Raw genomic sequence first — 12,852 nt, forward strand, 5'->3', positions numbered from 1 at the left:
CATCGATCTAAGAAACGTTTTTGACTGAGTCAACAGAAATAAATTATGGAAAAAAACTTGAAGAATGGAAGTGTCCCACTGAATTGCTGGAACCAATAAAGTCACTCCACCACCGAACTTTGACTCAAGTAAGACTGAATAATAAGGGCACGTTATCCTCAAAACTAATGATAAACAAAGGAGTGAAGCAAGGGTGTCCCCTTGCTGCAACACTCTTCAAGTTATACATTGCAGACTTGCCGGAGGCTTTAATGAGCATCAGACATTTCCCACGTAAAATTAACAACTAAGAAGTCGCTATGGTCTGCTGTGCAGATGACATTGTTTTGCTTGAACGAACCCAAATTGTGTTAAAACGACTACTACATGGGCTTCAAGACTATAAGACAACAAACAACTTAATGATCAATATTGGTAAATCTAAAATTCTAACAATAGTATAATCCAAGAAAACAACCGAGAGAAGAATCAACTGGAAATTAGGTGAGGAAACTCTAGAAAAAGTACACGCAATTCGATATTTGGGAGTGAAAGTAAATCAGTCACTCATAGAGAAACAGTGGACAAACAAACTCGTTCTAAAGGTCCGAATGTTGCGCTCACAGGGTTTAATTCTCAGAGGAAGGTTTGGAAAATTCACCCTAATTCCAGTTCGGTCATTCTACTTGCAAAATGTAGTGCTCATTTTAACATTTGGTGGTGAAGCAGGTCTGAACATCACTTGGGAAACATCTGCAAAATTAGAGGCCCAACTCTGGAAGCCAATATTAAAGCTACCTCGATGCACATTGGTTGCAGCAATTCGGTCAGAGCTTGGGTTGCATTCCCAATATTCCATAATAAAGTGGAAATCCCTCTCATTACTGAGGAAAATCTCGGTTGAAAAACCAGTGGTGGGTTATCAAATATTGGCACCAAAAGGCATTGGAAAAAGTGACGACTTACTCAATAGCTGGAAAGTAGAGTGGACTAAGCAAGTAGCAACAGTAGATGCCACAATGAATGAACTAACTGATAATTCAAACAGTGTAAAAAAAGGTGAAAACACAAGATTGGATTCTGACAAGAGAGGAAAGATTACTATATAAAAGTCAACAAAACACTGCAAATGAACACAGAGATGTCGATAAAGTGCCAAAAACATAAGAAGATTTCCGAACAGGCACTTTCCACAACAGCTGATGCAAATTAGATTGGGAGTATTTCCGACAAATTATTTAAAAAATAAGATGGGGAACCGTGGGATAAATGGAGGATCCTGTGGACTCTGTAAAAACCCAACCCTTGCTGAAACCACACAACATTTCTTATTCGAATGTAGCGCAACACTCCGACAAAGGCATACATACTTAGGAAGTCTTATGGAACAGTTCCAAGCAAAATATACCAATGAGTGGTGGGAATTTTTCAGAAGCGGGCAGGACGAGCGCTTTGTTTGAGATGGAATAAAATTGTTAGACGCAACATTAAAATCCCTACAAGACAATGAACAATCCATATGAATTGATAATGCTGAATAAGAAAATTATGAACTTGAGATATAAGATCTGCTGAATTGTCAGAAAATGACGGTGATAAAGATATGTGAATTTAAATTTTGGAACTCAGTTTTATCTGTTTATGTTTGAACTTCAGGAATGGGAAGATGACTATTTTAAGATTGGGATTTATACTGCGTGTAAAAAGGAATTGGAAAAGTAATGTGATCAAAATTTTGTTGTTCAAAATTGAATTCACAATAAAATAAAAAAAAGAAAAAAAAGAACAGGAACCGAATCCAGAACACCCGTCCAAAACTAAATAATTGGACCTTCTCAAGTGGTAGCTCAAACGGTAGCGGCCCCAGGATGTCAAGTATGAGTGGGTCCACAAGCAATTTGGCGAACAAAAATGTGGGTTTTACAGCTCTTTTTTTTCATCGAGGACAAGGGAAAACGAAGAACAAAGGCAGTGGACAGTGGCAAGCTCAATGGCAGAACTAATCACCCCAGATTACGCGAGGTTGAGGACGGGGATAGGTAGAACCACCTTGATAACATCTACCAGATTAAGAGAAAATGGACAAAAGACAGTAACATGAATGCGAAATGAAACTCCACAAACTACCCAGCAAAACCCCCAGAGGAATATCACCATCTCCTTGGTTAATGATTTATCGAAATACACTCTTAACCATGATCAGTACAGACTTCTGGAGAAAGGACTATTGTTTGTACCCAGAGCCTACCGCAACCCTTTCCAAGCCCAATTGATTAGAAAAATCCGGCTCAAACAATTTTTTGATAGCATCGCTAATACGGAAGAAAAAAGTGCAACAAACCTTAAAGGGAAATCAACTTTTTACCCAACTTCGAATGGTATAACTCCTGAATCCATTACTTTTGAAAAAGCCCTCATCAAAAAACTAGAAGAGCTGGCACAGAACCAGACACATGGCTACAACAAGTTTTCAAGGAGAGACAAGACAGCTCTAAAATTACTGAGAATTACCAAATTGTGATAAAACCTGCAGACAAGGGGGGAGCCACCGTTATTATGAACACTGAATACTAAGAGAAGATGGTCTTGGACCTCCTGGAAGCTCATACGAGTTATAGACAATTGGGCAGTAACCCCACAGAAGAGATACGCCAACTTGCAACACCAATTCTGGAGGAAGCAATAGCAGAAGGGAACATCAGTTCCAAAAAATATGACTTCTTGAATCCTAAAACACCTAGGAGACCAGCGTTCTATGCCTTACTGAAGGTCCACAAAGGCAAAACACCTCCTCCAGGTAGACCCATCGTGTCAGGCATAGGTTCAATCTTAGAGCCACTGTCCGAGTTTGTCAATTTCTTTTTGAAACCAGGAGGTAGACAAAATGAGATCTTACATGAAAGATAAAACCGCAGTGATGCACTTATTGAAGAATCAACCATTTGATCCTGAGTCACAACTGTTGGCGACACTGGACATAAAGTATATACGAGGATACCACAAACAGCCACATTACAAGTGGTAGAGAGGGTTTTGAGAAATACGGACCCCCCCCCGATAAAAACACCTATCACTCTAATCATGCAATTAGCTGATATAGCCAACAATAACAAAATACTACTTTTTATATGAGAACTCTTTCTTTGAACAAACATCAGGCACTTCAATGGGCGCGACTTTTGCACCAAGTTTAGCCAACCTTTATATGGACGATTCTGAGGAGAAGATAATTTACTGTAACACCAACCCATGGTCTGACAAAATTGAGTTATGGTTAAGGTACATTGACAATGTCATATTGATATTCAAGGGCAATGAGGAAGATCTTATGATTTTTATGACCAGGTTAAATGAACAAAACACTTCTTTGACCTTCACAGAGACACAGAGCCGCACCTCCATTCACTTCCTGGGCCTCAACCTTGAAATAAGAAATGGCAAAATTGCGAGTCTAGTGTATAACAAGCCAACAGACCAAAATTCTCTGTTGATTTTAAATAGTTACCATCCAGCGAGCTTAAGGAACAACTTGCCATTCAGGCAGATCTTGAGATATCAGAGGAACTGCTCAAGTATGGCAGATTATGAGAGACAATCAGGCCATTTGGCCGAGAAATTGCTCTGCAGTGGCTATCCAAAACATACAGTGAAACAGGCACGAAAAAGAGCTAAAAACATTCCAAGAGAAACAACACTTGAACAACAGGGAAAACGGACGGAACAAAATGGCAAAATTACTGCAGTATTATGCTTCTTGCCAATGGTGAACAAAATCAGAAAAGAAGTGTTAAAACTGTGGTCTATCCTCAACGTGGGCAGGACAAACTTGGAAAAACCGAGATTCGCCATAAAAAGGAGGCAAACTTACGTGATGCATTGATTCACATGTACAAAGAGCAAAAGGAACCAAAGCAAAACACACTCTGGAACCACTCGGCCCTGACAGGCCACTCCCCATGTGGTGGTTGCAGTGCCTGTGCCAACACAGCGAGAACTTTAACTATCGATATTGGGTGGCACTACCGCTGGACTCAAAAAACCTTCACAAACTGCAACAGTAACAACGTCATTTACCTAATCACCTGCCCATGCCTGATGCGATATGTGGGCATGACTGGACATGAATAAAAACAAGATTAGCAGAACACCGCTCATGCATCCAAACAAAAAAACGAAATGCAGCAATGGTAGAACATTTTATACTAAAGCAACACAGCCCGACTGACTTTAGTTGGACCATCATTGAGAAAGTGGCAGTCCCCAAAAGGGGAGGCAATCTCCAAAATTTGCTGTATAGAAGGGAGCAACTATGGATTTTTCGTTTAAAAACAGACACCCTAGGTTTAAACGAACCAATTAGCTGGCAAACACTTGCCACATTGTGAAATATCGACAGAATATTGGTAAAAATTGAGAGAACTGCTAAGTTTTAAAGTAGGAAAACATGCCTACTACAAACCAATGAAGTCAGGTGAATCTGAACTACTGTCTACCTAGCGGTGAGCAGAGCAAATGGAGGCATGCAGTATGTTCTGCCTGAGAGCAAGTTAAACTAAACAAAACTCTCAATACTCGCACCCACTGGCCGTAAAGGGTATCACTACATAATATCCCCAACAAAAATATTGCCGTAGTTATGGCTGTTGGTTTTGCCATAGGCAATATTTTTTGGGGGAATATTTTGTGGGAGCGGGGGTTGCGGGAGTCCAGACAGACAGACAGACAGACAGACAGACACACACCCCCCCCCCCAGAGTAGATGCAGTAAATTTAAATACACATTTAGCTATTGCTATCTTCATCTACACATAGCCCTCTCTCACATTTGGTTGACACTTGAAATGTGAATGCCGAGGAGATCGTAGTGACATGAAAGACACTCCAAGATGGCGCCTGTGGAACTGTCGGGTGTCCTGACGCCGCTTCTCATTCTTTGGAACATGCGCATCAAATGGACCACGTTAACATAAACAAACCATCAAAACGGCTTGCAGTCTCGGGAGGATAGCTCAGGGGCAACGTGCTCGCCTTGGAAGCAAAACGACACAGAGCAACAGGTTCGATCCTGAGTCTGTGCTTAAAAATCTCTGGGTATTAAGTGCGTTATAAATAACCTATCATATCATAGCTCGTGCAGCAGACTGCTACGGATGAGGAAGTAATACCCATACAGTCTGATACCGATAGATAAGCAAATTGATAAGGATGCCGTGATATAACTGACCACGTAGGAGTCTTCTTTTTGTAAGACACGCCCGCCACCTTCCTAACTTGGTATATGTATAAGGAGCCGTGCTTGTTCAGCACGACCCATCTAATTAACGCACTAAAAATGTCTAAACAACAAATGAGACGATAGCCCACTGCCAGCACCCTACAGACTCAGTTTCTTTGAACACTCTAGGTTCCTTGGAACGTTCAAATGAAGACGTCCGTGAAGAAGAAATTAACAGTTGCCCTGTCTCATGGACCGAAAAAATTGGGACTGATAAGATGAGGGTATGAATTGTTGTCCCTCACTTTGATCTTGAGCGTTAGTAAGAGAAAAACAGACACAGAAGCTTATAATAAAAAATAAAAATGATGCGTCTCTTCCCAAACCCCATACCCTGTTCATTTTATGTGCAGGTGGGGTACACCAACAACAAAAAAGTTTATGCTGCAAATGCTTTTAGAACAGCACACACCACAGTGCTGTAAAAGTGGCCCTGAAGAAAGAGGCAATATTTAAAATAGACCACTGAAACCGGTAGGCCTGATTCAACCTTTTTATAAAAAGGAGATGGACCATAGGAATGGTAAAAGGTCACCAAATTATACTTTCCTCAACTGTAGAAAGGATGGCAATGAACTCTACAAACACTACAGAAAGACTCTGCAGCAACCAAGATTCCGGTGTAGTGTGTGGAGTAAAATACTGAGTAGGCCTGGTTCTTTGCTTTTGTGTTTTTGGTAAAAGAACACAGAGATTGATAGCAATTTTAGTATATTTCTTAAATACCTGCTTAACAAAGAAAATGAATAAAGTTGTAGATATTTCATTTGTGAAGCAGACGACACATGATCTTGTTTATTTGACATGTGCCTTTTAGTAAACTTCAGTAATTGCAAAGACAAGTGACAGGGCAAGTTTTCTTAATCTATCCCATCACCCTAGATAAGCGGACCATCAGCGCAACCTAGGGGTAAAATTACACAAGAGTTTAGCTTAGTTTGGTTGGAGGGCAAGATAGGTAGGAGTTGCACACTTGGTAACAATACAAAATGTAAGTAATGATGAATAGATTACCTGAGATTTGATTGTGTGATAATACGAATAGGGAAGTATTCAGGTGCGAGACCCTAAACGGTTCAATACGTGTGTTTTTGGTAAAAATATTGGGGCAATCTTCTTTGCCTTATGTACTACTAATGGCTTGCCAGTAAGACCCTGTGTCAAGTGAGATTTTAATGATTTAACAAAGCCCTGAGTCGCATTACTTTTTGCTTTCTTGATTTTTAGGTTTTATTATCTTGTTTTCCTGCACTCTGCTTAGGTTGTTTCTCCTTAAGTCTATTATCTTTTGTAACACTTCCAACTCTAACACGAGCCGCCAAAGGGACCCCCAAAATCGCAGACTGGTCGAAGCCCTCCTCAACAACTCCCAGCCTGAGGAATTCGTCCATTAACTCCTTATCCGGGGGTGTATACAGGAAGGAGGACATGAACGACTTTCCCACAGGAGAACGGAAACCCCCGTCTCTCAACCATTGTGTTCCATTCTTTCAAAATACCTTTGACTAAATCGTATAGGTTAATTACAGGTGCAGGAGAAGTTCCTTTGTTGATGAGAATGCAACCTGATTTCTCTTTATTTTTTGCCATTCAATTTAATTGACTCTGAATAAATTCTATTTTAGCTGCAAAATCAAGAACCTTTTCATGAAACAGCAAAGACATACATTCTTGTTGGATATCAACAAGCTTTGCTACAATACCCAGCAGATCATTTAAAAAAATATATATTTCACCTACTCCTTTTTGAGAATGGTTCCAAATGGGATCCTATATTGTGCAATTGCTCGGAATTGTCCCTCACTTCTGCTTTTAAAATATCAAACACCTTTACCAACAAGGATAAATCAAAATTCAATGTGGTTAGTATGTGTGGCACCAGTTGGGTTTTCGGGGGATTAGACTATTCTGTAGAACTAGACAAGAACGAAGAGTCATTTGCGCCCAAATAAATTACTCCAATCGGGGTATCAAAAGGTGCTGGGTGTTTAATACGGAATCTTGGAAAGGAGCCTCCCCGACTGGCAGGCACCTACCCGTTCCTCCATGCAAGCTGCTGGCACCGGACACGAATCGAAAATAGATGAAACTTCATTTCGTGAATATGACCCGCTATGCCTGCATGATTCAGCTCTTCACTCAACGTTGGATTAAATGGAAAGAATTCTCCAATCTTCTAGTCGAAACATTCAAAGTGATGTCCAAATCCATAACGCTCACAGGAAGTTCAGCATGCACATGCGTGAAGCCAGCAGTTTCCAAGATTGGAACAAGGCTGGATCTCCAGTCCAAAGGAAATTAAACTCCTTACAAAAGGGTTCACTTTCTGACGGCAAGAGAGAACAAGGTGGATCATCCGCTGGGGTTACATCACCCTTACTGTGGCTACACAGGTTCATTTTTAACACTAGTGTAATTATCCAAAGCTGCGGCTCACTGTCTCAGTCAATTCCGAGGCAATTCTGGCCTTTATCCAAGTTCCAAGACTGCAAGCCCAGAGCCCAGAACACATAAATGACACACTGCGCGCGAGAAAGGAGGTTTTGTATTAAGTGCTTACTCTGCCTCCTCTGTAATCCGTAGCCAGCAAGAACAGACTCTAGCAGTGTTCTCCCTAAGCAAACTTGGAACACACATGTATAGGTTCATCAGTTTCTTTTTCTCATTCTGCAGAGTTCTAAACTGCTGCAACGAGATACCACTATTTTTCTGAGAACATACTTGGCAAGTGACCATCAAAGGTGCAAACTGCACAAAACTGAGGCGGTTCTGGCCTTTCAGCCAAAAGCCCTTTGCATTCTGTGATTGTTAGTTCAGTTGTCTTCATTATTAGTGGTATAGACCTACACCATGATTTAAGAGATCTGTGTGCATCCAAAGGCCATATCTTTGATTGTGTCTTGTGCATGCAAAAAATCGATAGTGAATTTGACGGGCTTGTAACATAGTGACACTTGGACAACTGTGCAACATAAAATCCCAATGCGTGGGGGAAAACAGTGTGTGCAGGCAGCCTAACTTTGGGTGTATTTTAGGCTGCTTTTTGGATGTTATAATATGGGTCCTCTTGCACTTGAATTTCTGTTCAAAAGGATTGCAAAGCAAATCTTGTTGTGCTTGCTGTACAGGCATTAGGTTTATATTTACTAGGGCACTCCCACTATATACCCAGTTATTCACACCTTTTGCCAACGGTTGCCATTTTACGGTCAGTATCAATATAGTGGTGCCTAGAAAATGCCTACCCATGCCTATACAAAAACACAAACTGTAGGCTTTGCTCATGCATGTATTTTTCCTGCAATGACTCCGGACACCTTACATGGCAACCTGCTACTGCTATCATAACATTGTCTTCTGGAGTGAAGTATAACCAGATGGAAGAATAAATGCCTAGCTTACATCACCAAACTACAATTTAGTTAGTTTATACTTGTGCAATAGGCTTTCTATGAACAAACCTTTTGAAGTGCCATAATAGAGCACTATATATATATATATATATATATATATATATATATATATATATATAATGTTCTCTGTACATAGATCCCACGTCAATGTATATCAGCAGTGAGATGAAAAGATGTTTATTTTCAAAAAGTGTAGCTTTCTCCTGAAAGTTAGAGCCCAGTGTAATCATGGTGTCAACCTTTCCTTTCGCCATGGCCAAAAGTGGAGGGCAATTGGGCTAACTCTGAAGGTGTGGACCCATGAGAGAATGTGGAACTTCAATCAATTAGTGGAACTGTATAGTGCTAAATTTGATGTCTAGTTCATTGATCTCCTCATTTCCCCAACCCAAAGCAAATTAGGAAGGGGACAGACTGTATTACTGCATGACAATAGTAATTTCTATACTTAAGCCAATGTTTGTATAATATTATACACCTGGTGCCTTCCAGGTTGCCGGACTTTTTCCCCACTTAGCAAACCCTGCCCACCTGATGCCTTCCTGGTTGCCGCACTTTTTCCCTACTTAAGGAGCCCTCCAGCCTCTTATCATTTGCAGATGGGGAGCAGGTGCAAGTGGATCTAGGTCACCTGGCCTAAGCACCACCCACCTTCTTAGCCCTGCCACTTCATTCCTGCTCCTAACTCTTAGATCAAGGGTGTCTCTCGCCCGGGCGTCCGAAGTGAAGGGCAGACAAAGAAAAGGGCAATTCCTGTTCGGACCAGGAGGATCTAGGGCCCGACCCCTGCTCAGACAGCAGGTAAGAATGCAGCAACATGTATTTACTCCCTCTGTCCCAACAAGCTATCCCAACCCCCTCTGTTCCCCCCTGTGATGTTCCCTTGTGCCCCTCCCTTCTCGCACACAGGTGTTGCCTGTTTTGCTTGATTCTTCTACCCTGCTCCCCCTGTACCCCCTTCAGTCTACTTCCGCAGGAGTCTATCCTAATACATTCTGGTTTAACCATCACCGTCTTGTGGCGTATGCTGGATTTGACTTTATGGACTTCATTGATTCACAGTGCGTCACCCTTTCTCAACTCTCATGCTGGCCTTCCTTTGCATCTTGTACTCAGGGTGGCCCTGAATCATCCTGTTCCCATCTTCATCTTATATCCTGGCTTGCAACATTATGTGTTACTACTGCTTCTGCAATTGTATTCGCTCTCCCCTCTTGCTTCTCCACTCTTTTTGACTGCTTACTCTGTTCTCTCATCCTCTCCCTTCTCCCTTTCCTATCTCCTCCCCTCACTTTCTTCTATGCACTTACTCTAACAGAATTGTCCCTGGACCTAGTATGATAGCAACCTAGTTTGTCTCCTCCCCTTACTTGTCCCCCCCCTTCCTCCAGCACTATCTGAAATGTGGTCAGGCCTAGTACGATAGCCGCTTGTTTTGTTCCTCCCCTCCGTTTCTGCACTCCTCTCCCTCACCTTTTAGTTTTCTCTGGCTCTACCAGAAATGTCATCAGGGCTAGTACGGTAGTCACATGTCTGTTTCCATTTCCTTCCCACTCTCCCCCTCCCTTCTTTATCTATGTGTTAGCTCTTGCACTATCTGAAATGTCGTCAGGCCGAGTACGATAGTTAATTTAACATCCTTACTGTTCATGGCCTGTAAGAATGTCATTGTAATTTCCCTTGATCCCTCCCTTGCCTTGCCTTGAAGCGATTTGAAACACATTGTGTATAGGCGCTATATAAATAAACTATCATATCATTACTGTGTTAACACACTTTTCTTCTCAATGTGTCTCTGACCTTGTGTGTTGTGTTCCAGGCATAGCAATAATTATGAATACTAATAAGAACTGAAATTGAATAACTGCATCATACTAAGTGCTAGTTATGTACTTATGTACATTAGTACAGTAAATTAGATTTAGGTATTAAGTAAAACGGTACCTTTATCTTAAGAGACGAATCATTATTGGCATGAGCCTTCGATAACTTCCTCATGATTTCAGCACCACTAACAGGCCCGGTGGAAACGCCAGCTGGGGGAGGACGGTTACTGGGTCCTTCAAGAAGCATAGTATGCTCACTGACAGTAGCTGACATGGGTAAAGAAAAATAAAATTAAAATATGTATCTAATATTCGGAACGGCATGCAGAATGTAATGTATGAACTCGTCTATTTGCTGTATTTGACAAAAACAGAATGCAGCATATTTGATACAGATCTAGCAAGCATATTACAAACGGCTAATCAATAAAGTTCAGTTTTTTCAATGAAACCAATAAAATAAAAAAGCTTTTATAAGGAAAACAAAACTTTTTATTGAGATGCATGCTCCGTGATGACATCACACGTCCATGTTAGGCAGAATCCTGTGCAGTGCTCTTAGGGACCACTAAACACAATTAAGACTACAAGTGGTAATACAAGTTCACTTTTGTTACAAGCCTGTACTACACTGTTAAAGTGGTAGCAGTAGCGGAGCAGCCAGACTTATCTCAAGAGTAAATGAGCAGTAGTAGAGATTACACAAAGGACCACAATTACTGTGACTCAAGCAAACACTGACTCAAAGTTTCAGGTAAAAAATATAAATACATTTATTTTTAAAGCATCTGTTATAAAACACTTCACATCTATAAATTCGAAACCACACATAAAATACACTATACACAACTAATTCCACGTGTTCCAGCAAATTCAAGGTAAGTACATTAGGATTTGACAGACCAGTGTTTCGATACTAACGTGTACCCGCGGATAGAAATGATCACAAAGTTAAAACACACTTTGTACTTTAGAATTTTAAACAAGGGAAAAGTGGATAAAAATCATAGACAATACTTTTTCAAGGCCAGGAGACTCAAGGACTTATTCAAAGATACAGATTAAAGTCAATAGGCCTGTGCCAGTGTCAATGGAGCAGATGCTCAGTTGCCGCAGATCACACGTTGAACAATTCGAGATGCCAAGAGTTCGTAAAGAGTGTCAAATGGAAGGAAAAGTTATAAGAAGGAGGGAAGAAATAAATGGAAGGAAAAGTTATAAGAAGGAGGGAAGAAAGAACAAATCTTCGTGGAGGAAAAGGGTTCACCCCGATTCCGGCTGGACAGATGGAGAGAATGACCAAGTGTCCACAGTATCTTATTCCGTTGGAGAAAAGCTGGTGCCACGGCAGTTGTTCCTGGTAGTTCCTGCAGACTCACGGTTCCTGCGGCTTCAGTTGTGGGGACAAGAAGAAGGACATCTGGAGCGATCTGCACTACCCAGGGATGAGGCCAGCAGCAGCGAAAAAGACAACGATGAATAAAAGGTGCGCTCCTTTAAATCAGGAGAGGGCTCTTCTGATGGCTATCCGGACCACTACAGCACAGCAGTGATTTAGACCCAGGAAGGGATTCTCTGACTGAAGAAAAGACGAGCTGGTTGATCCCACCAGGCTCAAGGGAAGACGACTCCGGACTGGATCTTCTTAGTGGTTGAAGGGGTAGATAGCTCAGGACTGCAGCAGGGCTTCACCGGGACTTGGGGTTGCAGCAGCCGTCTTCTTCTCCGCTTCTCTTCGGTTCCTTGTAGTTCCAGAGGCGACTCTGCCTTCTAGCCCAAGAGTCCTGCCTTGTATGCCAAAATACCCATTCACACAGCCTGGCTGTCAATCACTCAGCAGGGGGGTTGTCCAGCCCGGACAACCACCTCAGCCAATCAACACCAAGTGCAACTTGGGTCTCGAAGGAGACGCTGTGCAGGGGGTGACTACACCCCTCCCTCACATTCAGCCCACCTAGACACCCAGACGCCAGAGGAGGGCTTCTGGTCAGAAGCCCGCCAAAGCTCGGCGAACAAAGGAGGCAAACCTGGTTTGCCGCGCAAGGAAAGACCCAAGGAGGAAATTAACAAAAAGAAATTGCGATTAAACCCAACCGGAGTCGAAATAAAAAGTATTTGGGCTAGCGGGTTTAAAGTTTGAGGCTACTAAATTAGCTTAAAACATTACCACATTATGTAATATAATCGCGGTAGGAAAATTAGGGTAGGTACCACTGCCACCAGCCAAGTCTTAATGTAAATGGAGCAAAACAATGCTCCAAGAGGTACAGATAAAACGGGCTATGATTTAACCCTTCCCAATACTCCATGTAAGATGGTGTGTACTGGATCTGTGGTTAAATGACTATGTAAAGTTAAT

At 41.7% G+C, this 12,852-nt stretch overlaps 1 protein-coding gene across 11 annotated transcripts in view; it reads right to left on the minus strand.

Moving 5' to 3' along the window:
* The window catches only part of BLTP1 (bridge-like lipid transfer protein family member 1), a 2,946,455-nt gene that overhangs the window by 1,380,386 nt on the left and 1,553,217 nt on the right, over positions 1–12,852 (minus strand). For all 11 annotated transcript variants that reach the window (XM_069631149.1, XM_069631145.1, XM_069631146.1 and 8 more), the window contains exon 41: positions 10,612–10,760. In XM_069631149.1, the coding sequence (XP_069487250.1) occupies positions 10,612–10,760 (149 nt within the window). The remainder of the gene's footprint in view (positions 1–10,611; positions 10,761–12,852) is intronic.

The sequence above is a fragment of the Ambystoma mexicanum genome, chromosome 6q, assembly GCF_040938575.1.
Source record: "Ambystoma mexicanum isolate Mex_15411 chromosome 6q, UKY_AmexF1_1, whole genome shotgun sequence".
Lineage (NCBI taxonomy): Eukaryota > Metazoa > Chordata > Amphibia > Caudata > Ambystomatidae > Ambystoma > Ambystoma mexicanum.